Below are 27,899 nucleotides of genomic sequence, written 5' to 3'. Positions count from 1 at the left end.
CAGAAAATAATGCTTGGCTTTTCTGTATATATACAATCCTTTCCCATCCCCCAACCCAGATTTACAAATTAAATTTACTTTTATGTTCATTCTGTTTAAACACATGCATCCCTGCACACTACACACACATCCTCTATGCAGGCATTCCTAAAACTGTCTTCTCTCTAAAGAGCAGAAGTGGCAGACCTGACTTGTCTGGATCTTTGTTTAAAGCCTCACACTAGCTATTGGCTTATTTAGTGTTTGCTTTTTTCTTAAATAAATACAGCAATCATTTTAAGACAAATTATGTTTTTAAAACGTTGCTTTTCTTCCCAATGTGATCACACTGAGGGAATCCCATTGAAGTCAGGTATGAACAGTGACTTATTTGAAAACCTTACGTTATGCCACCTGTACTGAAAACAGAAGGCACAGTGAGTATCTTCTTGAAATCAACAGAAACATTTCCCATTCAGTTAAGTGCATCAAATGTTATAATTTCAGATTAATGTTATGGGTTAAAAAAAAGAGAATTCCAGTACGCACAACTCTGAAATGGATATTGGACTCTTAAGTAAATATTATATAAGATTTGGGGGATCGTAAAATGATTGCTTTCTAATATGTGAACTAGTTAACCATCCAGCAGTTGCTGCAAACCCTGAGCCTTTTTCATTTAACCCCCTCCCCTCCCAGTCTAAATCATTCCATCTCCAAACTGTATGTGTACAACATGGGGAAGTGTACAGGTGTATGACTTTCTCTTTTGCTTGTACTTTTTAAAGCGTGCTTGCTTAGAAACTGGTATGGCCTTATAGAGCAAGAGTCTGGTTTAAGCATAGTTGCAGTCCTCTTTGCACATGGAATTGTGAATCATTCCATTGGTTTCAGAATCTAAGCTGTTAATAGGCTAAAAAAGGATTTCTTTTTGCATTATAATTAAGCATGAATATATATTTAATATATTACACTGCCTGGACTGCTGCCAAAGCAATCCTAAATTTCCTTATGCTGTAAAACAATTTGCCCCCCCAATCTCCCCTGACTCAAGTTTTGAAAGCTTTCATCCCATAGCCCACCCACCCATATAGTATTCTTCAGTTCATATTTTTTTTTAAAGTCACCCCACTTTTTAAAATAGATATTGCCACATTCTTAAATTCATGCATCACTGCATTGCTATTGCACATGGTGTGTATAGAGGAACCATTTTTCTTGCCTTTTCAAATATCTATCCTCCCTTGAATTCTGCATATGGATCTCCTCTCACTGGTTGTGTACATCTTCCCTTCGGACAATCTTGTAGATAATCCAGTAGAAAATGTTGAAGATGAGGAAAGCCATGGGGAAGCCGATCCGTGAGATCTTATCTATCTTCTTGGCTCGTTGGATAAAAAGCTTGCGCATTTCGTCAGCAGACTTCGAAGGAGGCGGGGCTGGGTTTGCCGTATTGTTGTTGTTGGCTCCTTTCACTGAGATGCCATCCTTGGCTTGCAGGCAGGCGGGTCCCATCCCGTAGGCAGAGAAGTTGAACCTGCCTTCCCCACTGTCGTCCTCCTGAAATATATTGAACATAGGGCTCTACTTACATATAAGATATAGACAGTGCACCCTTGCTATAAGGCTCTCCTGCTTTGACTCCCAGTGCACCTGCTGACTTGTATCCCCCATGATGCTTTGCTCAAGGGGGGCAGTCCTTTCTCGAGTAGAATAGCCTTATAGATGGGTGCCGTAGAATGTACAGATGCAAAGCAGGGGATCTGTTTGTGACCAGAAAGTGGATTCATCTATCTTTCCCTCTGGAAGTATTTTTTTTTCCTTTCAATAAAGTTATCCCCTGTTTTGCTTCTGCCCCTCCTCCCCATCCGTACCTTCTTTATCATTGGCTTGCCCAGAAGGAGTGGGCTCCATGTAACTCTTATAGTAAAAGTCATTTCATGAAATTTCTATGGAGTTACATGGACTTTTAGCAGAAAGGGACATCCATTAAAAGATACCTATATACATCATGAATTGACTGCTGCACTACAACTCTGTGCTTCCTATTTCCATCTTTTAAACAGGCTTTTCAAGTAGTAGAGGGAAGAATACCTGCTCTGCAGACTGCTTTGACAGTTATTCCCCCTCCACCTTGCCCAAGGCATGTTGGGATTGTATATGCTAAGATTTCTCACCGTCTTCCAAATCTCAGGATTCTGTCCAGGCACCCCTACCACTAAACTGCTCTACAATTGGTATAGATCTGCAGTCCAGCTGTGCCTTGAGAGTTTGATTGCCAGTGACTTCACTTGCATGCAAGCATGCCTTTAGATAGGCAGCAACTAGCAGAGAATAGCAGGGATTAAAATGTAATTTCCTCTACCTCGAGAGGAACAGTTGAATAATTTGCTTAATCTAATAGATCCATTCTGACCTTTTAAAAATGAAAAAAATAATGAGAAATTAGGAGGATACCAGCAGGAATACTTATTTTGTATATATAAGCTATTTTACAGAGACAGTACATTAAATTCTCTCCCTTCTCTTCCTGGCATTGATGAATAATAGAACAGGATAACTGAGATTATTCATTGCAATAAATCAATGAATCAGAAGGAACTTTGCCACTCTGAGAATCTGAAAGTGGCCATCAGGTGTTAGTGTATCTGAACCAGAGGGATCAGGTCAAAGGACATAGCCAGGAAAAGAAGCCAGTTTAACTGCTGGCCCTTATTTCTGAGTTAGTTGCAATGGTGTTCTAAATCAGAAGTCCCTAGTCACACTGAGCCTGTGCGCACTTTAGGAATTTTGTGACTAAGTAATCAGTGAAGGTCTTAGTGATTCTGGGGCCATGGGCAAAAGACCAGGATGGGGCCCCAGAATTACTGTTCTCTGTCACTGGGGCCTCTTGGCAACATTCCCCTGTCAGGGCCAAGTGAAGAGTGGCTCTCACCCTGAATGAGGTGAGTATGAGCTTGTGCCAGAAGCCAGCTACCCAAGCCTTAAATGCAGTGGGGACTAGCAGCCACTCTCTGAGCCTCAGACAGGACAGGACAGGACATGCATGACTGGCTATTGCTGCAAGTGGATGGTCAGAGACCCAGACAGGGTGGGTGTGAACAGTGGCTGCAAGAGTCTGTTTTTTCTTCTACCCACTGTTGAGAGGCTGGGGCCATGGGTGGTCAACCTTCCCCAAGGCAGTTGTCCCTGTTGCTCGTTGGCTAAGACCACCCTTACAGGTAGTGCCTCACACATCAAAATAACTGTGACTGATTACAAAATGTCTGACATAGGAGTTAGCCTTAATCACAAAACACTGGGAAGTTCCCTGTTCTCCTATAACAGAGGCAGCTGTCTCCAAAGAGGTTCTTCCTGCAGACACAAGTGTAATGGGCTCATAAGAAACAGTTCTGACTTGATGAAAATGAGGCCCCTTGCTTTGGGGGGGGGGGGAGAGATGTTTTGAAGAGGAAGCAAATGAGCACCAGCAAAGACACTGGTAGGTGCCATGGCACCCAAGGCTCCCAAGTTGGCATCCACTAATCCAAATTTAAAGGTTACTTAGCAATTCCATCAGTTCTTACTCCAGATATAAATACACAGAAGAATCACATGTATTAAGACACGGGGCCCTTAAAACGTTGCTTTCCCAGTTCAATGTTGGAAATGCATTGGAGAATTCTAGTCCTAATGACAGCTTCCACCAATTAACCACCCATCCCACTTGGGGCTTTGATTCAGAATAATTTCACAAACCCCTCTATACATGCGGCAGCTTCCTTTAGCCATCTTTGGAGAGTATCTTTTAAGAATGGCCCTGCATTTTCTATTGCATGTTATGGATGAATTGCATCGTCACAAGGACACAGCCAGAAACTATGATTGTGGTTGAAAGCACTTTGGGAAACTTGAGCAAAACAATATGGGATAAAGCATGGCTTGATTTAGAATTAGGTAAAAGGCAAATGACTTACCAACAAAACCCTTTAGACTCAAGGGTTAGGTCCACAAACGCACACCAATTTTCCTTCAAGTCCATTGCTCCCTCTTCCAATCAGCACTCAAATCTCAATCAGATCCCTCTTCTAATCAGCACTACTACCTTACCATGTTTCCTTCTGTGCTATTTCACATTTGCGGAATCTGGGCATTTAAATATGTATTGCACTTTATGATCTATTAAGGTTGGGATGGAAGCAGCCTTTTTAAAATGCTCAAAGACTTGATCAAGGAATCAGAGTTTTTGCCTTATTTTCTTTGATCCCTGCATGCCATATAACAAACCATATGGCAAATTCCCCTCTAGGGCCATGCAGTCAACTATATCCAAGCCAAAAAATGCCTGAAAAATATCTTCCCAGTATTTTTAGGGTATTTTTGAAGTCAAATGCAGAGACTCTGTCTGGCTATCAGTATAGCTGATAGTCAGTATAGCTCATCCCGAATAAAGTCTAACTTTTTCAAGTGTTTTCCGGAGATACTTGACTATACCAAATAACTGTTGGTAGAGAGGTTTGGAGAAGGCACTGGCAAACCACCCCGTATTGGGTCTGCCATGAAAACGCTAGAGGGCGTCACCCCAAGGGTCAGACATGACTCGGTGCTTGCACAGGGGATACCTTTACCTTTACCTTTAGAGAGGTTTAAAGGGCTACAAAGGGCTCTTTCCCACCTTTTGGCCTGGTTTCCAAGGCAAAAGGAGGGAGGGAAAATGGCATTGCTATAGTCCAATGGCAAAAACATCATAGGGGGAGTTGTAGTGCCTTAGAGCCAAACATTGCAATGCTTTTCTAATGGCATTACTTTGCAGGTTTGCAACTTGCAAGTTTGTTGGCTTTCAAATGTGAAATCCAACTAAGTAACTACCTTGCTATCCCTGTCAATTTCCCAGGGAACAGGAGGGAGGGGGAAGGAGTGATGTCAACTTGGCAAATAGGATTTAAGGTTGGTTACTGCTCTTTAGTCTGTTCTTTTTTTAAAAAATCCTCTGTGCATGGGCAAATAGCATAAAAGCCAGGGTCAGGCTGGGACTCCATTGCTGAAAGAGGTTAGGAGAATGTTCTCTGGCTTTGGCTGCTGCCTGACCCTGCTGCCTAAGAGACTCTCTGCTGTTTTGGATCAGTCTCTGCCTGCCTGGAGAAGAGTGAAGATGGTGACTGGTTTGATCGAACATATTTTAAAAGTTTTCTTATGTTAATGTTAGCTGTTCTTTGGACTTTGGTGGAGGGTTTGAGGCCAAAAGCCACAGGTGTTTTTTTTGTTGTTGTTCTCTTTGATTTTATATTAGTATTTAGTTCCTTCTGGTTTTATGACTTGCAGTTTGGAGTTTTTTGTTACTTGTTGTTTTGGCCTGGTGGTTGCATGTGTGTATGTGGGGTGAGGCCAAGGGCCTCAGGCCTTTTTAAAGCATTCCCTTTGGTTTTATTCTTAATTTTTCTATCTGGTTTTATTTCTTTCTGGTTTTGTGGCTTGCAGTTATTCGTGTGAAGTTTCGTTGCTGTTTGGGCCTGGCGGCAGGTTGTTTGTGTGTATGTGTGTGTGGGGGGGAGGCCAAGAGTTTCTTCCTTCTGCTTAAGTTCTTTGGAGTTGGTTTAAAACTTGGTTAACTTATTCATCTTTGGTTCTTGTTTTGGACATGTGTGTATGCATAGGGGGTTCTGCTTGGTGTTAAGAATCTATTATTTTCTTTGAATTTACTCTGTCTCATCTTCACCATCTTTTGCTATTTGGGGGGAATGGGGGGGGTGAAGCTTTGTTTCTTGTTTCCTCCATTGCCCTCCTTTCTTTTTTGCTCTGGGGTATGTTTATGTGTAGGAGCTTTTGGTTTAGGTTCTTCTTACATTCGCTTCTATCTTAAGTCATTTTCCCTGCAAGTCCACTCCCCTGCACTTGGATTGCAATTCTGGGCTCAATATTAGTCCCGTTGACCTGATGGGCACTAGTAAGTTGGCACTGGATTCTGCTGCTGGGCACTAGTACATTCCCTTGGTTTTGTTGTCCTTGCAGAAAGGCCCTCTCCCCTCGTTTTTACTTCAGAGATTCTCAGATCTGACCTTAATCCTGCTGGGTTTTAGCACTGCCACAGTGGCACTGGTTCTGCTGCTGGCCTTGCAAAATTGCCCTCCCCCTGATTTTCTACTGGGACATTCAAATGGACTTGTATTGCCTTGCTATTTTTCCCCATTGGAAACAATGCAGGATGGAGGCACCTTCTTTGAGTGCTTAATGAACTGGATCCCCTGCTCCAATCTTATTGAAACTTGGGGGTTCTTTTGAGAAGAGGTTCCAGCAGCTATGCTGCAAATTTGTTGCCTCTACCTTCATCAACCCAACCACTGAATACAACCCAGGATACATTTGCCATTGACTTTAACAGTTCCCACAGAGTATAACAACAACAACAAAATTGGGATTACCAAATATTACCAAATCTGAATATCATACTGGTATTGGGATCAGGAATATCTGGAAATATCAATATTTTGGGGGGTCCCATATACTAAAAAAATAAATTTATTTTTTCTTGCAATTCCCCATGCAGCATACAAGGAGGCTGCTGTTCAAAGAACAGATGTCAAGAATACTCTAAACTGTCCATTTCCCTTCAGCAACATAGCTAATCTCCAGATGCAGCCTAGTGATCTTCTGAAATAACTGACTAGAATTAAAGCCCATTGTAGCAGATACAACGGGTGCTAGCAGGGGGGATAGGGGGGATACCAAAGAGAGAGGGAGGTAAAAAAGAAGAGAGTGATTAAGATAGAGAGAGCTTGGCATTGGGAAGAGTAAGGGGAGGGGTTGTCCAGTCTGTAAGGAATGAGGTTGAATATGTGCTTAGGAGGGGGGGGGTTGTGGTGGCATTAAAATTGCCTTCCCTTCCTCTCCCCATAACAGACACCCTGTCAGGGAAGTGGGGCTGAAAGCTCTGAGAGAACTGTGCCCACAGAGCCCCCAGTCATCCAGTAGGCCTCAGTTGGTCTGAGAGCTCCGTGCAGCTCTAAGAAGTTTAAAATCACCTTCCATTCCTCTCCCCATAACAGTCACCCTGTCAGGGAAATGGGGCTGAGAGCTCTGTGAGAACTGAGAATGGCCCCCAGTCAACCAGCAGGCCTCAGTTGTCTCTAAGCAGTTTAAAATCACCTTCACTTCCTCTTCCCATAACAGTCACCCTGTGAGAGATGTGGGGCTGAGAGCTCTGAGAGACCTGGGGATGGTCCACAGTCATCCAGCAGGCATCAGGTGTCTCTAAGCAATTTCAAATTGACTTTCCTTACTCTCCCCATAACAGTTACCCTGTCAGGGAAGTGGGGCTGAGAACTGTGAGAGAACTGGGAATGGTTTACAGTCACCCAGCATGCCTCAGGTTTAAGTAAGGAGTTTAAAATAACCTTCCCTTCCTCTCCCTTCTTCTCCCCATAACAGACACCCTGTCACGGAAGTGGGGCTGACTGCTTTGTGAGAAGTGGGAATGGTCCACAGGCGCCCAGCAGGCCTCAGGTATGTCTAAGCAGGTTAAAACCACCTTCCCTTCCTCTGCCCATAACACCTTGGCAGGAAAATGGGGCTGAGAGCTCTGAGAGAACTGGGCCCACAGTCACCCGGCAGGCCTCAGTTTTCTCTAAGCAGTGTAAAATCACCTTCACTTCCTCTCCCCATAACAGACACCCTGTCAGGGAAGCGGTTCTGAAAGCTCTGAGAGAACTGGGCCAGGAATCCAGAAGGCCTCAGGTGTCTCTCAGCAGTTTAAAATTGCTTTCCCTTCCTCTCCTCATAATAGATACACTGTGAGGGAGGTGGGCCTTAGGGCTGGCCCAAACCGGCCACACCCTGATTGGCCCATATTCCCTCACAGATGCCCGGGACACACTCCTCCCTGAGGGCTGTTTCACAAATATATAGAGTACAAAGATCTGGGCACAAAGATCAGCTTCCCTGAAGAAAATAGCTACTTTGTTCATTATGGCATCATACCCTACTGAGGTCCCTCCCTGACCCAAACCCTTCCCTCCCCAGAAGCCACCCCCAAAATCCCAGGAATTTACCAACCCAGAGTTGGCAATCTTACCCAACACTTCTTTTCATTTTATCATCAGTGTTATGTCTGCAGTGAAGAGATTTATAATTTAGACACATTCCCTTATGTTTACCAGTGTTAATGAACTGGGAATTTGTGGACTTGCCCTAAGAACACATTATTTTAGTTAGATCTATTTTAGTTAGATCTAGCCATTGCCCTTTGAATTGCTCTTTTTATTAAACATGCTTTAAGCCACTCCTCCTTCTGGCAGGCTTCATTTGTGGATCCAGAAATATTGCAACAGCCATTCATGTCCATGATTTGTTTTCATAGTTTGGATGCCCAATTACAGCAGCACAGTGGAGCTCACAGAAGAGACCTTCCTGAATGTAGGGAATGTAGGGAAATCTCTGGAGTCTTTAAGATTCCAGGAAGGAGGGGGTCTGAAAGCTCTGCTCCGGAATCGGCCCCTCCCCTCTGCGTGTGTACAGTTTTTTCCCTTCTCTGCCTCTGTCCTGTGGTGGTGGCTTTTATTGTTGTGACGTTAACTTGATGAAATCTACATGCAACTATTTATTAAACTCAGCTTCAGCTTTCATAATATAAATACGTGTGCTGTATATATACACTCATCCACTATGAAGAAACTTCAGACTCTGCTACATTAGAAGAAGAAAGTGGAATATCCTGCATCTGGTGTGAGCTGGGATATTACCCCTAGAGAAGAGACAGGCTATCCCATTTTTAACATAGGGTTATGGGCCCAGCCATAGTGGAATGATAAAAATAATAATAATGGCCACATATACAAAAGCTTTGAAAGTCTTAGAGCTTGCTGTTCCTATTCTCACATCAAGTAACTTTCCTCTATAGAGATTCAGAATGAAAAATGTGTTAGTAAAAAAGGATCTCTGGAAGACAATTGAAGTGTCTCCACCCTCAGAGGAGGAACAGAAAATCAAGTTGGAAAAACATGACAGAAAGGCAAGGGCAGAGATTTCTTCATTTATAAGTGATAGTGGTCTATATCGCATAAGAGATTTTAAAATATCAAAGGAACTTTGGAATGGCTTGAGAGAGTTATTTGAAAGAAACACCCTGAATGAAAGACTATATTTGTCAAGAAAGCTATTTAATTTGAAATTAGTTGAAGGAGAAAATCTAGACAAACATTTAAGTCAAGTAACAGAAATAATGGATCATTTCAAACTTCAGGCAAGAAGTTTGAGGAAGAGGACAAAGTCATTTTAATTTTGTCAAGTTTGCCTGAAAGTTATAATTCATTGATACATGCTTTAGAAATAAAAGATACTCTTTCCATGAAATACGTTGTATCATGGCTTAAAGAAGCAGCAGCTAGGAGAGCAGAGAAGGCAGAAGAAAGTGAGACCCAAGCTCTTCCTGTACAAAATAATGATAAGTACAATTATAAAACAAATCTACTTTACAATATGTGAATAAAAGAGGCAACACAAGAAATTGTTTTTCATTTGGAAAAATGGGCCATTTTGCAAGAGACTGCATAAAACAAAGTAGCAATGACAAAGAAAGGCCACCAGATGGTAGCAGATAGTATACTAAATGTGCTTTTATTGTGCATCAAAACAACATAGCAATCTCAGATTACTGAAATAATAAAAGTAACAATATTAATTCTTCCAGATAGTTACTTGATTCAGGAGCTTTGATGCACATGGCTCATAATTCTGATCTTTTCAAAGAGTTAGATAGCAATTTATCAGAATATGTGACAATTGCAAATGGAAATAGAATGTCTGTTCAAGGAAAAGGAACAGTAATGGTTAAATGTGCTACAGGAGTACAGACTGTGTATAATGAGGTAAGAGATGCAATTTACTGACCAGAACTAAAAGGCAATTTGCTTAGTGTCAGTTTTGACAAAGCATGGATTTAATGTAAATTTTAATCAAAACAGATGTGCAATTACTGAAGACAGAGTCTTGTATGCACAAGGATTTGAAAACAATGGTGTATTAGTACTAGATGCATCTGAAGAAAGAGCTAATACAGCCAAGAGTAATGTGAATAAGAATTGTATACATGTATGGCACAAAGGATTAGGACATTGAGATTTCAGAATTATTGCAGACCTACAAAAGAAAGGTTTGGTAAGAGGGATGGAAATTAAACCTTGTAAAGACAACCTAAATAGTGATACATGTGAAAGTTGTCTACTGGGAAAAGGAACGAGGCCTTCTGTTCCTAAGCAAAGTCAGAGAAATTTAACAAAGACTTTGGAACTTATTCATTCAGACATATGTGGTCCAATTCAGTTAATGTCTTGTGGACATAATAGGTATACATTAACATTCATTGATGAGTTTTCCAGATATTGTATAACTTATCTTTTAAAAGACAAAGTAGAAACTGCAGAGAAATTGAAGAACTTTGTTGCAAGAGTTGAAAATCAATTCAGGACGAAACCTCAAGCAATACTTACAGACAATGCTGGTGAATTTATGTCACACCGCATTAAATCTTACATGGAGCAGAATGGAATAAAACACTTGTATACTATACCATATAGTCCAGAACAAAATGGTGTTGCAGAAAGAAAGAATTGTTCCTTGATGGAAATGGTTAGTTGTATGTTGACAGAGTCCAAATTACCATTGGGCCGAAGCAGTGATGACAGCAACATATTTACAGAATAGACTGCCAACAAAAGCTATCAATAAAACACCATTTGAACTTTGGTTTGGAAAAGTACCAAATATCAGTCATATCAGGACATTTGAATCAAAAGTTTTTGCGCATGTGCCAGCACAGAAACTCTCCAAGCTTAACAGAACTGAGTTCGGCATAATGGTTGGCTATGAGAGTGGTTGCAAAGGTTACAGAATTCTCAATCCAAAAACAGGAGAAGTGAAAGTGAGAAGTGTTGTGCATTTTAAAGGAGAGCAATATTGTGGGTATGCCCCTAGTCAGAATTGTAAAGAGGATCAAACTAATGAAAAAGGATACAATTTACGGATAACTGAAGAAGATCCTATGAAAGTGACTTAAGAAATTGAAATGCAAAGGATATACCAAAAGAAGAAGAAATCAGCATTTTTGAATGGAGAAATTCAAGAGCAATTATATATGCTTCAACCAGAAGGATTTGAAATAGGTGAATGGCTAGTTTGTAAGCTGCAGAAGGGGATATATGGTTTGAAACAAGCTACTAGAGCTTGGAACAAAAAATTAAACAAGATGTTGTTACTGAATGATTTTATACAAAGTAAAGCAGATCCATGTCTCTTTGTAAGATTACAAAATGAGAAAATGACTTATGTACTTATTTACGCAGATGATATAATCATTTGCAGTGAAAACAAACTGCATTGTGAAGATATCATTGCATGTTTAGATAAGGGAGTAGAAGTTAAAAGACTGGGAAATTTATATTATTATTTGGGTATGCAAATAGAAAGAGAAGAAGATGGTCATTTTCTGCTTAATCAAAGGCAGAAAATTGTAGACCTTATAGAATTTTCAGGTCTCAAAAAGGCTATTGTTGTGGCAACTCCAATGTGTACTAATTTTTTATCTGAAATGGATGAAAGTGAAAATCTACCTAACAATGAATTATACAAAACTGTAATGGGTAAATTATTATTTCTAGCTACTACTCCTGGCAATAGGTAATGCTCCTTACTGCGTGCAGCTGGAGGAGGCTTTCTAGAACTTTGATACATATGTGTGCTGTTCCCCCTGTGGAATTTCATTGCATTCATAATATTAGTCCTGAATTAGCACCAAGATGTTCATAGAAGTATTATTTCTACAGTTTTTGGCATTAAATTATAATAAGAGATTCCAATGTGTTTAATCGGCAGTTTTAGATTACGGTGGCACGAGAAAATGTGGGTTATCGAATTGTCAAGTGGGTTTTGCTATTTTAATTTATATGATAGATGAAGCATTGAAAATTGCCACCCAGTTAAAAGGGAAGGGGTGACTTAAGAAACGGAATGGGAAATGGCCTTTTCGACCTCAACAAGAATTTACGCCTATCAAAGGTGTTTTCCAAAAATGCATTGCCATCCTTTGCACATTACAAAACCTTGCTGTTGCCAGCAGGTGGCAGCAAAGTGAAGCAAGAACTATTTGAAAGAAGTGTAGACGTCTGCATTTTAACTTTTATTACAGAGGCAGATCAAGATGGGTAGCCGTGTTTGTCTGTAACAATGGTAAAGAACAAGAGTCCACTAGCCCTTAAAGTTTAACAAAATCTGTGGTAGCTTTCATGATTGATCAGTGACTTCTGGAAGCTCCTACCCTATTACAAATGTTGTTAATCTTTAAGAAAAAGAGTTGGGGGCTTTCCGCACAAGGACCAATTTTGCTGAATGCTTTCAGTATGCAGAAATGCTATATTTAATAGTGGAATTTTGTCATTCTGCATACCTTTAATTCTAGTGGAATATTGAAGTCCCAGTAGCGTTGTATTCATTCCCCACAGGTTTACGGTCTTGCTGGAATTGCAACAAAGGAAGCAATATTTTTCCACGCTTCTTCCCGCCCCTGGCTGTCAATCCAACAGAACAGCCAATGAACTGTTGTGTTTGTGCTCCCGAAAAGCCCCTTTCCCTTTAAAAACTGTTTTTTAAAAACCCAAACACACCAGTCACAATGAATACTTGTTCATTCATTGTCTCAGAAAGACCTTTTTTGCTGGTGTAGAAGCTTACTCTTCAAGTTAACCCCCCCCCCCGATTGGCGCAGTTTGTGGCCGAAATTACGGCCAGTGTCGAACAGGGGGCTGTATTGTGCTTGGAAACTTTAAAGACACTAGCAGTAGGGAGCTTTGTTTTACTGTTAATCACTTCTGTGGAGGGACTTTAGCCAGAGAAGCCTCGCTCATTTGTTGCTTTCACTGATCTAAGGGGAAAAAAATGGCGATCGCATCTCCGGAAGCTCGGGGGCAAGAGCGAGGGAGGGACATTCTTTCTACCGCTACATTGAGAATGCACATGTCTTTTTCGGATGTGTTGCAGGTTGTTCTCAAGAGTCTAGCAGTTTTTTTTAGGGGGAATCCACTTTTCTGGATTTCTCGAAAAGCGCTACAAGGCAGCGATTTTTGCGGGAGTGTTGCAGGAGTGTTGCAGATTGTGTACGACATCATACGGAACGTAGAATTAATAGCGTTTACCAAAGGTAAGACTTCTACTACATTTAAGTCGTGCGGAATGGCCCTTGGTTTCTATACCCCAATTTTCACTATCTGATGGAATCTCAAAGTGGCTTACAATCGCCTCCCCTTCCTCTTCCCACATGAGACACCCTGTGATATAGGTGAGGCTGAGAAAGCTCTGAGAGAACTGTGACTGGCCCAAGGTCTCCCAGTGGCTGCATATGGAAGACTGGAAAATCAAACCTAGGTCTCCAGATTAGAAGCCACTGCTCTTAACCAATACACCAAGGTGCTTCTGAACTCATACTGTTTTCAACTATTATAGAGGCAGTTAAGGTGCTTTCTCAGTCTCCTGAAAGCACAAGCTCAGGGCTGCAGAGCTGGACAATTCCATGCAAATATTTATGGGAACAGTCCGACTTTGGAAATTCATTTTAGAATATTCGAGAAAATCAGACCATGGAAGTGATTAAGTTGTCTGGATTTGTGGTTTTGGCTACTGCTGGACTCTGTACAAAGGATGGAGGGACAAAAGACTGGCAGAGGAATGATTTGCTAGATCTTTGGACTGATTTGGACTGAAGTGATTGTGTCTGATACAACAGGTACATTACTGCAACCTATTGTAATATTAAGTTCCTAAGATTCTCTGTTTGGTTTCCTTCCTTCCTGGCCTTGAGATGTTCCTCAGTAATAAAAGGGCCATAGGATGTTGTTCAGTGCCTGCACTCTTCCCCTTGCTCAGTGCTCCTCTGTCAGATTTTGTGCTGGGGAAAGAGCAAAATTTTCTGCACCACCCAAGTTTGTTTTGAAATATTAAGGGTAATATTCCCATAATTTGCAGAGTGCACAATGGCTAAAAGCTACAGCAGAAGTCACGTGTTCTTTGTGTGTGTCTGTAGGTAAGAAAACAACAAACAAAACTGAGACTTTGAATGCTCTGCTGCTTGCTGTACATTAACACAGAAGTACCCCAGTGAGAAAGAACGAGAGCTGCGGTAGAAAGAGGGACAGCATAAACTCACTGTCAACAAAGGCTCCCGTCTCCTTCAAGCCATCTCCCAAACTACTGGTCCCTCACAATCAATACAAATATAAATAGGAGGCTTCATACACTGCCTTAGTTTCCACATAGACAAAAGAGGAAGTTCACATTTAATTTGGCAGAACACTTTATCAGCTGCCCAAGAGAATGTTTACATCAGATTAACTCTCGCTGGTAGTACTAAAGGAGCCTGGAATAAATAGCTCAGCAAAGGTATTGATAATTCTGTTACAGACCCTAGGCCAGGGTTCCACAACCAGGGGTCTGCGGACCCCTGGGGGACCGCAGGAACTCCAGGGGGGTCCGCAGCCTTCCCCCTCCTGCCTTAATAGACTTGGCCACAAGCTAGGGAGTTGGCTGCCTCCACCCGGAGGGCTCAATGGATAAGCCATGGTGTAAAAACCAAAGGGGGGGGGGAGTTGGTTGTGGTGTGATATGGGAGGGGGGGGGTCCAACCTTTCTTCTCAGCTTCTGCCCTTCTTTCTGGCCTACATGAGGCAGAGCCACCATAGTAATACTAAAGGCAGGAGAAGGGGTTGAAAGGAGGGTGAAAGTGCAGGTGGTGATGTCACTTCTGGTGATGTCACTTCTGGGTGGCATGACAGGGAGGCATGGCCAGTTGGCATCAATTCCAGGGATCCTTGAAGTCTGAAAATTTATTTCAGGGACTCTTCCAACTGAAAGTTTGAAAAAGGCTGCCCTAGGCTCTCCCAAGGACCAAAATGGTAGGGACCTAACAGAAGCAGAAGAGAGTTAAAAAAGGTGGCAAAATTATACAGAAGAACTATACAAGAGTGAGCTTAACATCCCTGATAACCACGAGGGGGTAGTCACTGATCTGGAGCCAGACATCCTGGAATGTGAAGTCAAATGGGCCATAGGAAGTCTGAGCAACAATAAAGCTAGTGGAGGTGACAGCATTCCAGTTGAACTATTCAAAATCTTAAAAGACGATGCAGTAAAAGTGTTACACTCAATATGCCAGCAAATTGGAAAACTCAGCACTGGCCACAGGATTGGAAAAGGTCAGTTCCAATCCCAAAGAAGGGCAATGCCAAAGAATGTTCAAATTACTGCACCATTGCACTCATTTCTCATGCTAGCAAAGTTATGCTCAAAATCCTACAAGCTAGGCTCCAGCAATATGTGGATAGAAAACTTCCAGAAGTACAGGCAGGATTTTGAAGAGGCAGAGAACTAGAGATCAAATTGCCAACATACGCTGGATCATGGAGAAAGCTAGGGAGTTCTAGAAAAACATCTACTTCTGCTTCATTGACTATGCTTCATTGACTATGCTAAAGCCTTTGATTGTGTAGAGCACAACTAATTGTGGCAAGTTCTTAAAAAGATGGGAATACCAGAGCATCTTATCTGTCTATTGAGAAGCCTACATGCAAGTCAAGAAGCAACAGTGAGAACTGAACATGGAATCACTGATTGGTTCAAAACTGAGAACAGAATTTGGCAAGGCTGGATACTGTCACCTTGCCTATTTAACTTGCATGCGGAGCACATCATGAGAAAGGCGAGGTTAGATTAGTCACAAATTGGGGATCAAGATTGCAGGGAGAAATATCAACAACCTCAGATATGCAGATGATACCACTCTAATGGCAGAAAGCAAAGAGGAACTAAAGAGCCTTTTGATGCGGGTGGAGAGTGCAAAAGTTGGTTTGAAACTCAACATCAAGAAAACAAAGATCATGGCATCCGTCCCTCTCAGTTCCTGGCAAACAGATGGGGAAGAAATGGAGGTAGTGACAGGAGGACTCCAAGATCACTGCAGATGGGGACTGCAGCAAAGAAATTAAAAGACCCTTGCTCCTGGGAGGAAAGCTATGGCAAATCTAGACAGCATCCTAAAAAGCAGAGACATCACCCTGCCAACAAAAGTGTGTCTAGTCAAGGCTATGGTCTTCCCAGTTGCAATGTATGGCTGTGAAAGTTGGACCATAAGGAAGGCTGAGCGACAAAGTATTGAGGCTTTTAAACTCTGGTGCTGGAGAAGACTCTTGCGAGTCCCTTGGACTGCAAGGCGAACAAACCTGTCAGTCCTAGAGGAGATCAGCCCTGACTGCTCCTTAGAGGGCCAGATCCTGAAGATGAAACTCAAATACTTTGGCCACCTCATGAGAAGGAAAGACTCCCTGGAGAAGAGCCTAATGCTGGGAGCGTCTGAGGGCAAAAGAAGAAGGGGACGACAGAGAATGAGGTGGCTGGATGGAGTCACTGAAGCAGTAGGTGCAAACTTAAATGGACTTCTAGGAATGGTAGAGGACAGGAAGGCCTGGAGGATCATTGTCCATGGGGTCGCGATGGGTCAGACACGACTTTGCACCTAACAACAACAACAACAACAAGGCTCTCCCCTTCCTGTAGAGCAGAAGTGGGCAAACCATGGCTCTCCAGATACCCATGGACTACCATCACTATGAGCCCCTACCAGCCAGTTTGGCCACCCCTGCTGTAGAGCATGGTGAGCTGGGAAGAGGACATGATAGCTAATTATCATTAGTGCAAAAGACAATTAAAATGACCTGTTTCAAATCATGTAACTGTAATCTGCTCGGTCTTGGTGGTATGCAAAACGAACTTTCAAATCCAGCCCACACAGTTTTATCTTGATTTATTTAATCTTGCCTATCTTCAGGATCAGTCTGAAGTAGAATTCTCAGTCAGGTTTAAAGCAGTTTCCAAAAGGAACTAGTTCAGTGAGAGAGATCATTTCATCTGTCCATTTCCAGGGGTGGCCAAACTGTGGCTCTCCAGATGTCTATGGGCTACAGTTATCATGAACCCCTGCCAGCATGTGTTGGACAGCCACAGTTTGGCCACCTCTGATAGCCCCTTTCTCCCAAAGGGAATCAAAGCAAATGGAACAAGAAAAGGGACATACTTGTTTGAATCCTCCCATTTGCCACCAACATACTAGTAATGAAGCAGTACTACACACTTCTTTGTCAAAGTAAAACTGCTGTCTGTGCATACCTAGTCAGCACTTGGGGGCAGGGCGGGGGCTGGGAGATGTTGAGTGGCATTTTGGTTTTAAGAGCAATCCAGAATGGTGACTGGTAATGAGAAAAGTTGAATGGGGGAAAACCAGTACATGCGTGTGTGTGAGAGGGAAGTGGCAGGAGGGAGGAAAGATAAAACAGCTGGAATAGGGGATATGGAGAAGAACATTGGGACCGTTCTGTCTAATAACAGGTTGTGAATAGAAAGGACAACTATTCTTCTAGATACTCTGATGTAGCTAACTTGAAACATTATTAATCAATACTTGCTGTCTTTGGCTGCACCTTTGGCCTTTTGCCCACTTTTTGCAGGGTGTGGGATGGACTGGGGTGAGGATGGGGCAATTGAAAGAAAAAAAAGGTGAAGAAGCTAGGGAAAGTGAAATTTCCCCTCTTCTGCAAGGTCTTGTTGGTCCGTCTTTCTCAGCTATCTTTGGCAGTTAAAGAGCATCTGCTGGGATCGTTCCAGAAGCTGCCACCCTCAAACAAGCTGAAAACAACCAGAAACAGTTTCTAATCTAAAGTTTTTGTGTTGTCTAATGTTTCTTTGAAGAAATGACTCTTTCTACGCAGCAGTGTTTTGCCTATGACACAGACATATCAAAGGCCTCCTGTTGCTACTCCTTAAAAAAGCCCACACGAAGTTAACAGCTTTCTTCTTTTGAAAAATCCCCGTGTGAATTAACTAGTTTCTTTTTCATGTTACCACCAGGATCCTTTAACTAAGCAGCTTTTACCAAGATTATATCTGCACATCGCTTACTGCTTCTCTAAACCTTCATCTCCTAGTTTTGTTTTTGCCACTGCAGGATTCAACAGAGCTAAGAAAAATGTGCAACGGATTGAGCCCTCGTCTCTCTTTCTATTCCTTGCTCCATCACAAGGATGGTGTAAGTTGAGGTTGCTGAATCGTTGGGGGATCAGGGAGAACAGACCGCCCCAATTTATTTTGTTCAACCTGCCATCAGTCATGGGCAAAGAGCATTCCTGGTCAAGGAGCTAATGAGACACTTGACTGGCAAGGTAATAAGCCATACTTACTTGCAAGGCTGTGAGAAATGGGCCTCTTGAATGATACTATTCCAAGATAGATCTGCTTCCCAACTCAACTAATAAAGCAGCATGGAGCATGAATGAAAACAGCAGCGTGTGAAGCAAGGTGGCCATCGCAGCTGGGAGACCTTCATTTACAGATATAAGCCTTTGAATGGACAGTCAACACATTTTGCAGTACATGGAGAGCAAGCTGAATGTCACAAGGACAACTGGATAGGCTTGTCCTTTGATCCCCTCACATCCTACTCCCTCTTTAATGTATCCTTATACAGCAAGGGCTGTTTTAGTCTGTATGCATTGGACAGTTTTCTTTGGCATCTGCTGTAATGAGCCCCATAAAATTCAAAGGGGAGATGTGTTACTTGTACACATGGGTATTTTCAGAGAACATGTGTGTGGATTTGGGTGTGTCTCCCAAGCACGGCTACTCAAGCTCGGCCCATCTCCCTTTCAAATGTACAGTATTCATTTCACAGAATGCAACATGTCTGCCATATAGAATGGCTGCCAGCCTCAAGGTTTGATCAGATTGACCTTAAACTGGTGTCCTGGATGCCCCTATTTCAGCTGTGCTCTTCATATAGTGATGCTACATTGTGTGTGGCCTACCTTATGGTGCCGCCTCCTTCTCCTGAACCTGAGCAGCTCTTTGTGCTGCCGGGACACAAAGTTGACAGCAGCATATTCCAGAAGGGCTGAGAACACAAACAGCAGGCACACAGCCATCCAGATATCAATGGCCTTTACGTAGGACACCTGGAAAGAGAAAAGAGATCAGTTTAAGGTCCTTTGGCTCAGGACGGCACAACATCAACAACATTCCAACTTATCCAACAGACGTGGTGAAGGGGGATCACTCCCCTCTTGGAACTGATAACACTGCCATAATATTCAGTCACTGTTGATTTTCACAGCATTATTAGGTTATTTATTTATTTTGATGGATAAGAATGAGTTGGAATCAGACCCAAATGGGAGGCTTTGGTCTCAAATCTCTGATTAATGTAAGAACTACCGTACCACATAATCTGTCTGCTTCTTATTTATCTGGTGTTGGTGTTGTTTTAATAAAAAGAAGGCTGCATTTCATTTATACCTTGTCTTCCTCCAAACACACATGGAGTTTGAAGATGTTTTCCTGGCAAGGGGTTCTCCAGGCCCAGATCTGATTGGTTACAGTCAGTTTGGGTGTGCATCCTGAACACTATTTGGACTGGCCTGCTACTTCTCTTTTGGTAATTCTTATTACAGTAGGGTTGCCACTTCCATCTTGGGAAATTACTGGAGGTGTGGGGGCATGCCTGGAGAGGGTGGAGTTTATGGGGCAGAGGGAGTTCAGAAAAGATATGATGCCACAGAGTCTGCTCTGAGGTGCTCCCATTTCTTCCAGGGGAACTGATCTCTTTGTGCTGTCAGGAGATCAGTTGTAATTCTGGGACAGCTCCCGGCACTACTAGGAGGTAGATAACCCTAATAATAGCAGCCAAGTGATATTTAGGTCAGCTGTAGGGTCTGAAGTCTATAAAGTTCTCATTAAATGCTTAAGTGGATAGAGTGTGGTGTTGAAGGGATAGACAAGGCCCAGGGAGTCCTTGGTTCAAGTCCTCATAGCCATTAGGTAACCTAGAGCTGGACAGTCTCTCAGACTGACCAGCCCCACAGAGTTGTTGTGAGGATTACTCTCTTTGGGGGAAGGATAGGATAAAATATGTGATAAATACAATTAACTTACTCCCAATTAACTGGCTTTATGAATGAAGTCTTGCTCACTACAGGGCCTCTTTTTTGTGCAGGCGTGCCAACTTACCTATTATGATTTTCTGCCACCACTTCCCAGGCCTTACTGCGGCTTGAGTGGTGGGCAAGGGGGAGAAGTGACTTCTGGCTAAAACCCAGAGGTGATATCAGCAGTGCTCTAGGATTTTGGTAGTCTCTATGTTTTTACCATTGTAAAAACACGTACAGCATCTTTCATCCCCTTGCCCCATCCTCCAAAGACTCTTAGGAGCTGCAGACATGTACCTGGCAACCCTATTTTGTGTAAAGAATTCCAATGGCTTTTTTAAAAGAAGAGAAAAGCTGTTTCAAGAGTAACATGGAACAAAAAAGTAGCAAAGAATAAGGTGCTTAATCCTTTTCTCACCCCCCAACTCTTTACTATAAATAGCCCTGACTCAAACAACTTCTATCCCAATGGATTTTGCAATGCACACCTATAATAGACACACATTGGGAATCCTGCATAATATTTCTGCATTCTAAACTGTAGCCTCCCCAAGCACATTTACTTTCCAAATATATGGTCTAGTGATTATGTAATCATTTACAGGCACCAAGAACTGAATACATTACAAAGGTTGAGTCTAGTGATACCCTTTAGGTCAACAAATGTTAATTCTGGGTATACACTTCTGTGTGTATATATACTGCTTCAGGTAATTGAAACAGACTTTGCCAACTATTGGGGGGGGGGGGGATTGCCTGGAAAGGCTCATTCGAGTCAAGATGCAAAAGTAACTATAGCTAAAAATAGTAAATATAGCTAAAATTAGATTAAAGCACTTGGTAAAACCTGTGAATTGCTACAAATTAGCACACATATAATAAAAGAGTTAACATACAGATGCAAGAACTGAGTGACTTAGCATGTGCAGTGAGAGAAGACTCTGATATCTCTGTTAAGTCCTAGGGGTTCCATTGTCCTGAGTGTCGTAATAATGTAATTCAGCAATCTCCTTTTCTAATATGTTTTTTTTTAATCCTTTACAATAAAACAGCTACTTTGAGGTTCCCCACTGAGTGTCCAGGGAGGATGAAATTGTTGGCATTTAAAGGCATATACAACATTAGAAGTTCTAACATTGTATATGCCATTAAATGCCAACAATGCCCTTCAGTTCTTTGCATAGTGCAAAAAGGTCAAACCCTATGTCCAAGGACAAATGAACACAAATCTGACATCAAGAATCACAAGACTGAGAAACCTGTAGAATCATAGAATAATGATTCTTCCATAGAGTTGGAAGGGACCTCATGGGTAATCTATTCCAACCCCCTGCACTATGCAGGACACTCATATCCCAATCGCTCATCTACTGTAACCTGCCACCCATTTGCCTTCACAGAATCAGCCTCTCCGTCAGATGGCTTTCCAGCCTCTGTTTAAAATTTTCCAAAGATGAAGAACCCACCACCTCCCTGTTCCACTGAGAAACTGCTCTGTCAGGAACTTCTTCCGGATGTTTAGATGGAATTTCTTTTGAATTAATTTCATCCCATTCGTTCTGGTCTGTGTCTCTGGGGCAAGAGAGAACAATTCTGCTCCAACCTCCATATGGCACCCTTTTACATACTTGAAGATGGTTATCAGATCCCCTCTCAGTCATCTCCTCTCTAGGCTAGATAGACCAAGCTCCCCCAACCTTTCTTCATATGTCTTGGTCTCCAAACCCCTCACCATCTTTGTTGCCCTCCTCTGGACATGTTCTAGTTTGTCAACATCCCTCTTCAATTGGGGTGCCCAAAACTGAACACAGTACTCCAAGTGAGGCCGAACCAGAGCAGAGTAAAGCGGTACCATCACCTCCCGTGATCTGGATACGATACTCCGTTTGATACAGCCCCAAATCCCATTTGCCTTTTTAGCCACCGAGTCACACTGCTGACTCATGTTCAATGTATGGTCTACTAAGACTCTTGGATCCTTTTCGCACATGCAACTGCCATCTCCCCTATCTTATATTGGTGTATTTGGTTTTTCCTACCTAAATGCAGAACTTCATATTTGTCCCTATTGAACTTCATTTTATTCAGTTTAGCCCACTTCTCGAGCATATCAAGATCATCGTGTATTCTGTTGCTGTCTTCAGTTGTGTTTGCTACCCCTCCCAGTTTAGTATCATCTGCAAATTTAATAAGTGTTCCCTCTAAACCCTCATCCAAATAGTTTATAAATATGTTGAACAACACAGGCCCCAGGACAGATCCTTGTCACTCTTTTCCAAGAAAATGCTGAACCATTAACAAGTACTCTCTGGTCATGATTTGTCAACCAGTTATTAATCCACCTGACAGAATTAGGATCCATACCACATTTTACCAGCTTGTCAACAAGAATATTATGTGGAACCTTGTCAAAAGCTTTACTGAAATCCAGATAAACTATGTCCATGGCACCCCCCTGATCCAGCAAGGTATTCACTTTCTCGAAAAAAGAGATATGGTTGGTCTGACATGACTTGTTCTTGCAAAACTCATACTGAGTCTTAGAAACCACAGCTCTCAGTTCCAGCTGCTCAAGGATCGAGTGTTTGATTATTTGTTACAAAATTTTGCCAGCTACAGATGTCAAGCTGACGGGTCGATAATTACCTGGATCCTACTTTTTCCCTTTCTTGAAGAAAGGGACAACATTTACCTGTCTCCAATAGTCTGGCACCTCACCTGTTCTCCAAGAAGTGTCAAAAATAATGGACAGAGGTTCAGAGATGACATCTGCAAGTTCTTTTAGTACCCTTGGATGCAGTTCATCTGGCCCAGAAGACTTTGTTTCATTTAAAGAAACTAGGTGTTTGTGGATTGTTCCAACAGTGATCCTAGGCCACCATTCCTGTCCCTTGTGTTGTGTTACGTTTTTGCCACATTGATCACTATTTCCCTCACAAGAGACGACCGAGGAGAAATAGGAGTTAAGCAGTTCAGCCTTCTCTTCATCATCTGTCATAATTTCACTTTCTTGTCCTTGCAGTGGTCCTATGGTGTGGCTATTCTTTTTCTCGCTTGAAATATAACTAAAGAAGCCTTTTTTGTTATGTTTAAGCCTAAGCTCATATTGCTTGCTAGCCTAAGCTCATATTGAGCTTTAGCTTTTCGAACACTCCTCCTATAATTATTGGTTATTTGTTTATACTCATCCTTGGTAATAAGGCCTTCCTTCCATTTCCTAAATGACTCTTTTTTATTCCTCAAATCTTTTGACAACTGCTTATGGAGCCAACTTGGCTTCCTTAGACTCCTTCCATCCTTTCTTCTCAAGGGAATTGTTTGTGGTTGAGCCTTCAGTATTTCACTTTTAAGAAACTCCCAGCCCTCTTGGACTCCCATCTCTTTAAGTCTTTCTGACCACGGAACTTTACACAATTTTAAGTCTGTCAAAATCAGCTTTCCTGAAGTCCAGTCTATACATACGACTACGTAAAGGTTTTCTCTTTCCCATGATTGAAAATTCCAAAAGCACATGGTCACTGCTACCAAGTGTGCCCACTACTTCCACCTCATCTACCAGTACTTCCCTATTGATGAGAATCAAGTCTAAAATAGCAGAGCCCCTGGTTCCCCTCTCTAGTTTCTGGGAAATGAAGCTGTCGGCAAGACAAGTTAAGAATTTAACGGAGTTTGCATTTTTAGCAGAGTTGATCTTCCAAAAGATATCTGGGTTGGAAGAACATTTCAAAGTCTCAGGCAAATTCTGTTTCAATGTACCTGAAGAAGTGTGCATTCACATGAAAACTTAAACCCAGAAGTATGGGTCTCAAAGGTGCTCTATTGCTTTAGACCAACATGCTACACACCTTAATACAATTCAAGAGACAGATCTAAGCTTTATAAAGACTGATTCACTGGTCTTTAAGTGACAATTCCTACTAGTATGAGTTAGATCTGCTATCTTTTAAGCACACATTTGAGCACTTGATAAGGAGGGAAACCACCTGTTAGGAGCCAGGTAGGAGTCAGGAACAACTGAGAAATGTGCCTACATAGGGTTCTAAAAATGTGTGCTGAGTTTCTTTTCTTCATGAAGTTACTAATACCTATTTATTAAGAAAGGAAGACAATTTACCTTGGGCAAAGATGCTCGGGAACCAGAGCTTTGTGTGGTCATAGTGAGCACAGTAGTGATACCCAAACCCACACGGGCAGGTGCAGCATCCATATTGATCCAGAAGGAGATCCAGGAGAGAATAACAATCAGCAGACTGGGGATGTACATCTGGATCAGATAGTAGCCCATCTGCCGTTCCAGATGGAAACGGGCTTCTATGCAGGTGAACTTGCCTGGGAATGACATGGAATTCAATTAAAATATTAGCCAGGGGTAGCCAATCCTTTTTCGGTCCAGTACCATGGCTACCCCAAACCAAAACCAAGAAAAAACCAGGCAATGCTTTTCCATGAAGACACTGGTGTGCTAGCAGACAAAGGAGACAAAAGGAGGAGGTTTGTACCAGGCATGCACAGCCCCTGTGGTGCTCCCAGAGTGGTAGAGGTTTCCTTTGGTCTCCTGGGCAGAGAACCAGCACTGTGTGCTGATCAAAGTAATCTGGCATGGGCAGGGGGGGGGTCTTGTCTAAAATTAGTTAATTGCTTTCTTAGTGAGATGTATTTTTGTCACGTTTTTCCTTATTATTGCATATACAACCAAATAAACTTCCCCTATTATTTTTGTTGCTATATCTCTTCCATGTTTTCCCTTTGAAAGCCTTTTAATCCAAAGAACCTAATATTTTAGAAGGTTAAAAACATTAAATTAAGAATCATAACCAAGGGTGTGTGGCCAAGATGTCGTTCTGAGAGGATTGCAGTGCATTTGCTCTGCAATCTCTGAAGCCTGACAGGGGTCAATTGTGGAAGCAGTTGGCAGAAAAGAGGAGGGGTACCCAAACCCCACCTCATCTTTCTACCCAGGAAGTTCTTGGGGCCGTCTCCAATCCTTTAGGGAGTATATCTCCCTGGATTATAGGCTGTCAGCGTTTCAGGTCAAGAGGACGACTGCCATATTCTATCTCGGACTTTTCTTTTCTCTCTTTAATCTTAAAGAATCTGCTTCAACCCTACACGATGATTTACTGCAAACGAACGCTGTGAACTGAGGGGAGGACATCGGCTGAGTTCCAAAACATCATTTACTGCAGGTATCTCTCGGTCTTTATTCCGTCTCTCTTCCTGCATCAAAGCCCTTTGTTTCCCCCCTCCTTTTGCTCTGCTCTGCCCGAAGCCACCTCGTTATGAAGCAGGCTAATTCTCCTTTCTAAGCAGAAGAAGGACTTAAATCAACTCAAATTAACTGGCAAAAGCTCTTACTGCAATTATTTTGGTTTTTGGAGATAAGAGATAAGAGCTGTGAATGGGAAGATCTCACGAGAATTCTGTTCCAGTACGAGAATATCTGCCTTACTGACTTCAATACGTCACATGCCAGTGCCAGGAACGTCAGAGGATAAAACAGAGGACCTCTACTGGCCACTTGTAAAATTGTCTGAGGCTGGTTGTTAATTTTCAAGCCAAAAACATGTCTATGTTAAAAAGATTGGCTCATCTATTAGAGACCCAAGATTTGAAAGCATTTACAGAAGGATTGCTTAAAAATATTTTCAAGGAGATCCAAGACGGCAAGGAAGATGTCTCCAACAGGAATGATGGATCAATAACAGTGGCTGATGACAGCTCTAAACAAGGTGGAAAACCAACAGTAGAAATCTGAAATTCTGGAGATGGAAAAGGGGATGTCGGAGTCCTGCAGCCCAGATAAGGACACCCTTTTAAAAAAGACATACAGCCATTTCAAAGCAACAGTGCACAAGAATCAATCAAAAGATATATGGATCTGCAGTGAAAGTAATCGATTTAAAGGAGCTCTTCGGGAAAAAAACTGTATTGATACTGGAGTCCAGGAGGTGCAACTGCCTCAAGATTTATCGATGCATATTCTGCAGGAAAGAGTACAACTGCACTTTCTAAGTCAAAGGCCAACGGGACAGAATATAAGTCTATGGGAACGACAAGATGTAGCAAGCCTCGATATGAGACCCCCTTAAGAAGACCGAGGAAGGGAAAGGGGAAGTAGTGGTTCTTTCTCTCTTTTTTCTTTTCTTCTGTAGGCATATAGGCAATATAATTGTTAGTGCCGGAAATATAAAACGGGGTTTCCCCCCCTTTATTCTTTCTTTACTAGTGTATTGCTATAGGGCTAAAGCTCATACTGGTCTGCAGAAAATGTTTAATGTTAAGCTCTCGACTTAAATCTGAATATATACCTGTCAGGATGGCTCTTAGAATGTGTCAAGTATAAATTGTTTTATAGATATATGTGACACTAAAAGTGATTGTAAAAATTACTAAAAATTATGAAAATAGTGGTAATAAAGTAGGCTTCTTTTTTTCCCCCTCCTATATATGGCTGAAATGTGAATAAGCTTATAAGTTTGGGGCTAAAGTCTATACCATTGTGTAGTTAACATGGGGCCTCAGATTTTCTATGTAAGCTGAATCTGTATTAAGGGCAAGGAGAAGCTATGAAATTCGCTTGTAATTCTCTTGTACATTTTTAATGTAATGCCCTACTTTCTTTTCTTTATATTAGGGTATTGATACAGGGCCAAAGCTCATATTGTTCTACAAGATATGTTTAATGTTAAGCATTTAATCTAAACCTGGAAACTTTACTATTCTCTGTATTAATAACTTATATTGTATTCTATATTTCTATTTTTATGAAAAAGGGGAAGCAGTGGTTCTTTCTCTCTTGTTTCTTTTCTTCTGTAGGCATATAGGTAATATAATCGTTAGTGCCGGAAATATAAAACGGGGGTTTCCCCCCCTTATTCTTTCTTTACTAGCGTATTGCTATAGGGCCAAAGCTCATACTGATCTGTAGAAAATGTTTAATGTTAAGCTCTCAACTTAAATCTGAAAATATACCTGTCCGGATGGCTCTTAGAATGGGTCAAGTATAAATTGTTTTATAGATGTATCTGTATTAAGGGTAAGGAGAAGTTATGAAATCCTCTTGTAATTTTTTGGTACTCAAACGTGAACAAGTTTATAAGCTTTGGGCAAAAGTTTATATCATTGTGTAGTTAATGTGGGGTTGTACATTTTCAAATGATGATTATATTTTACTATTCTTTGTATTAATAACATACTGTATCCGATATTTCTATCTTTATGAAAATAAAAAAAACTTGTATATAAAAAAAAAGAAAAAAGAATCATAACCAATATTTTCATAGGCTTTTTTCCAGGCATATTTAAACTTAGAATAATTATCAACAGTGGGCATTTCCACACATAGTTAAAAATAGCACCCCCTGCCATTTCTCACCTTGCTCTCCCACTTCTTCTGCTGCTTTTTGGCACTTCTTGGCACTTCACATGGCTGCCTGAAATGGCAGAGGGGAGGGACGCGCTATACATGCATCTCTCCCTATGCCTGTCATTCATACCAGGCAGTCTTTCCCCCTGTTTTAAAGGGACCATGATCAGAGCATTTTTTTCAAGTGAAATTTCTCTGTTGGTATGCCTATGCATCTAATCATAGATGCATAGTGCTTATTTTAATGCCCCCCCCCCAAGACTTGAAGCTTTAAAAAAGTACTTTTTTCATGATTTTTTTAGGGGAGAGTCTGAGAGGCATGATTTGTGCGTCAACTAGTCAGGGAAATCTTTTTTTGCTCTGCTTGGACGTAGCAATATGTATTCATGCTCCAGGCAGTTTGCTACAAAAAAAGGCCCATTCCTGGGAAAAGGGAGAGGCAGGCAGTGGTTGCTGGTTGCTCTCCTCCTGCTTGTGCTAAATAGTTGGGGGAATCCAGTTTTGTGGATTCCCCAACTAGTGCTTTAAAATGTAGGATGTAAATGCCGGTTTGCTGCTGGGACACTGAATGC

The 27,899-nt window shown here is 41.8% G+C and overlaps 1 protein-coding gene and 1 long non-coding RNA gene across 3 annotated transcripts in view; one reads left to right on the top strand and one right to left on the bottom strand.

The window, feature by feature from the left end:
- The first annotated feature begins 293 nt into the window (after nucleotides 1-293).
- Nucleotides 294-27,162, top strand: LOC143832298 (uncharacterized). Its single transcript, XR_013229192.1, has 3 exons — nucleotides 294-416; nucleotides 7,384-7,458; nucleotides 25,053-27,162. It is a non-coding gene; the product is annotated as an uncharacterized LOC143832298 (long non-coding RNA).
- Nucleotides 374-27,899, bottom strand: part of GLRA1 (glycine receptor alpha 1) — a 164,423-nt gene continuing 136,897 nt past the window's right edge. Inside the window, exons 7-9 of one of the 2 annotated variants that reach the window (XM_077326506.1) lie at nucleotides 24,076-24,290; nucleotides 18,846-18,992; nucleotides 374-1,563 (exon numbers count right to left, since the gene is read on the bottom strand). In XM_077326506.1, coding sequence (XP_077182621.1) covers nucleotides 1,249-1,563; nucleotides 18,846-18,992; nucleotides 24,076-24,290 — 677 coding nt within the window. In that variant the 3' untranslated portion in view covers nucleotides 374-1,248. The remainder of the gene's footprint in view (nucleotides 1,564-18,845; nucleotides 18,993-24,075; nucleotides 24,291-27,899) is intronic. The other variant, XM_077326507.1, reaches the window with a different exon arrangement.

The sequence above is a fragment of the Paroedura picta genome, chromosome 3 (assembly GCF_049243985.1).
Source record: "Paroedura picta isolate Pp20150507F chromosome 3, Ppicta_v3.0, whole genome shotgun sequence".
In the NCBI taxonomy this organism is placed as follows: domain Eukaryota; kingdom Metazoa; phylum Chordata; class Lepidosauria; order Squamata; family Gekkonidae; genus Paroedura; species Paroedura picta.
Note: the sequence above shows the minus strand (reverse complement) of the source record. Positions and strands in the feature narration are given on the sequence as shown.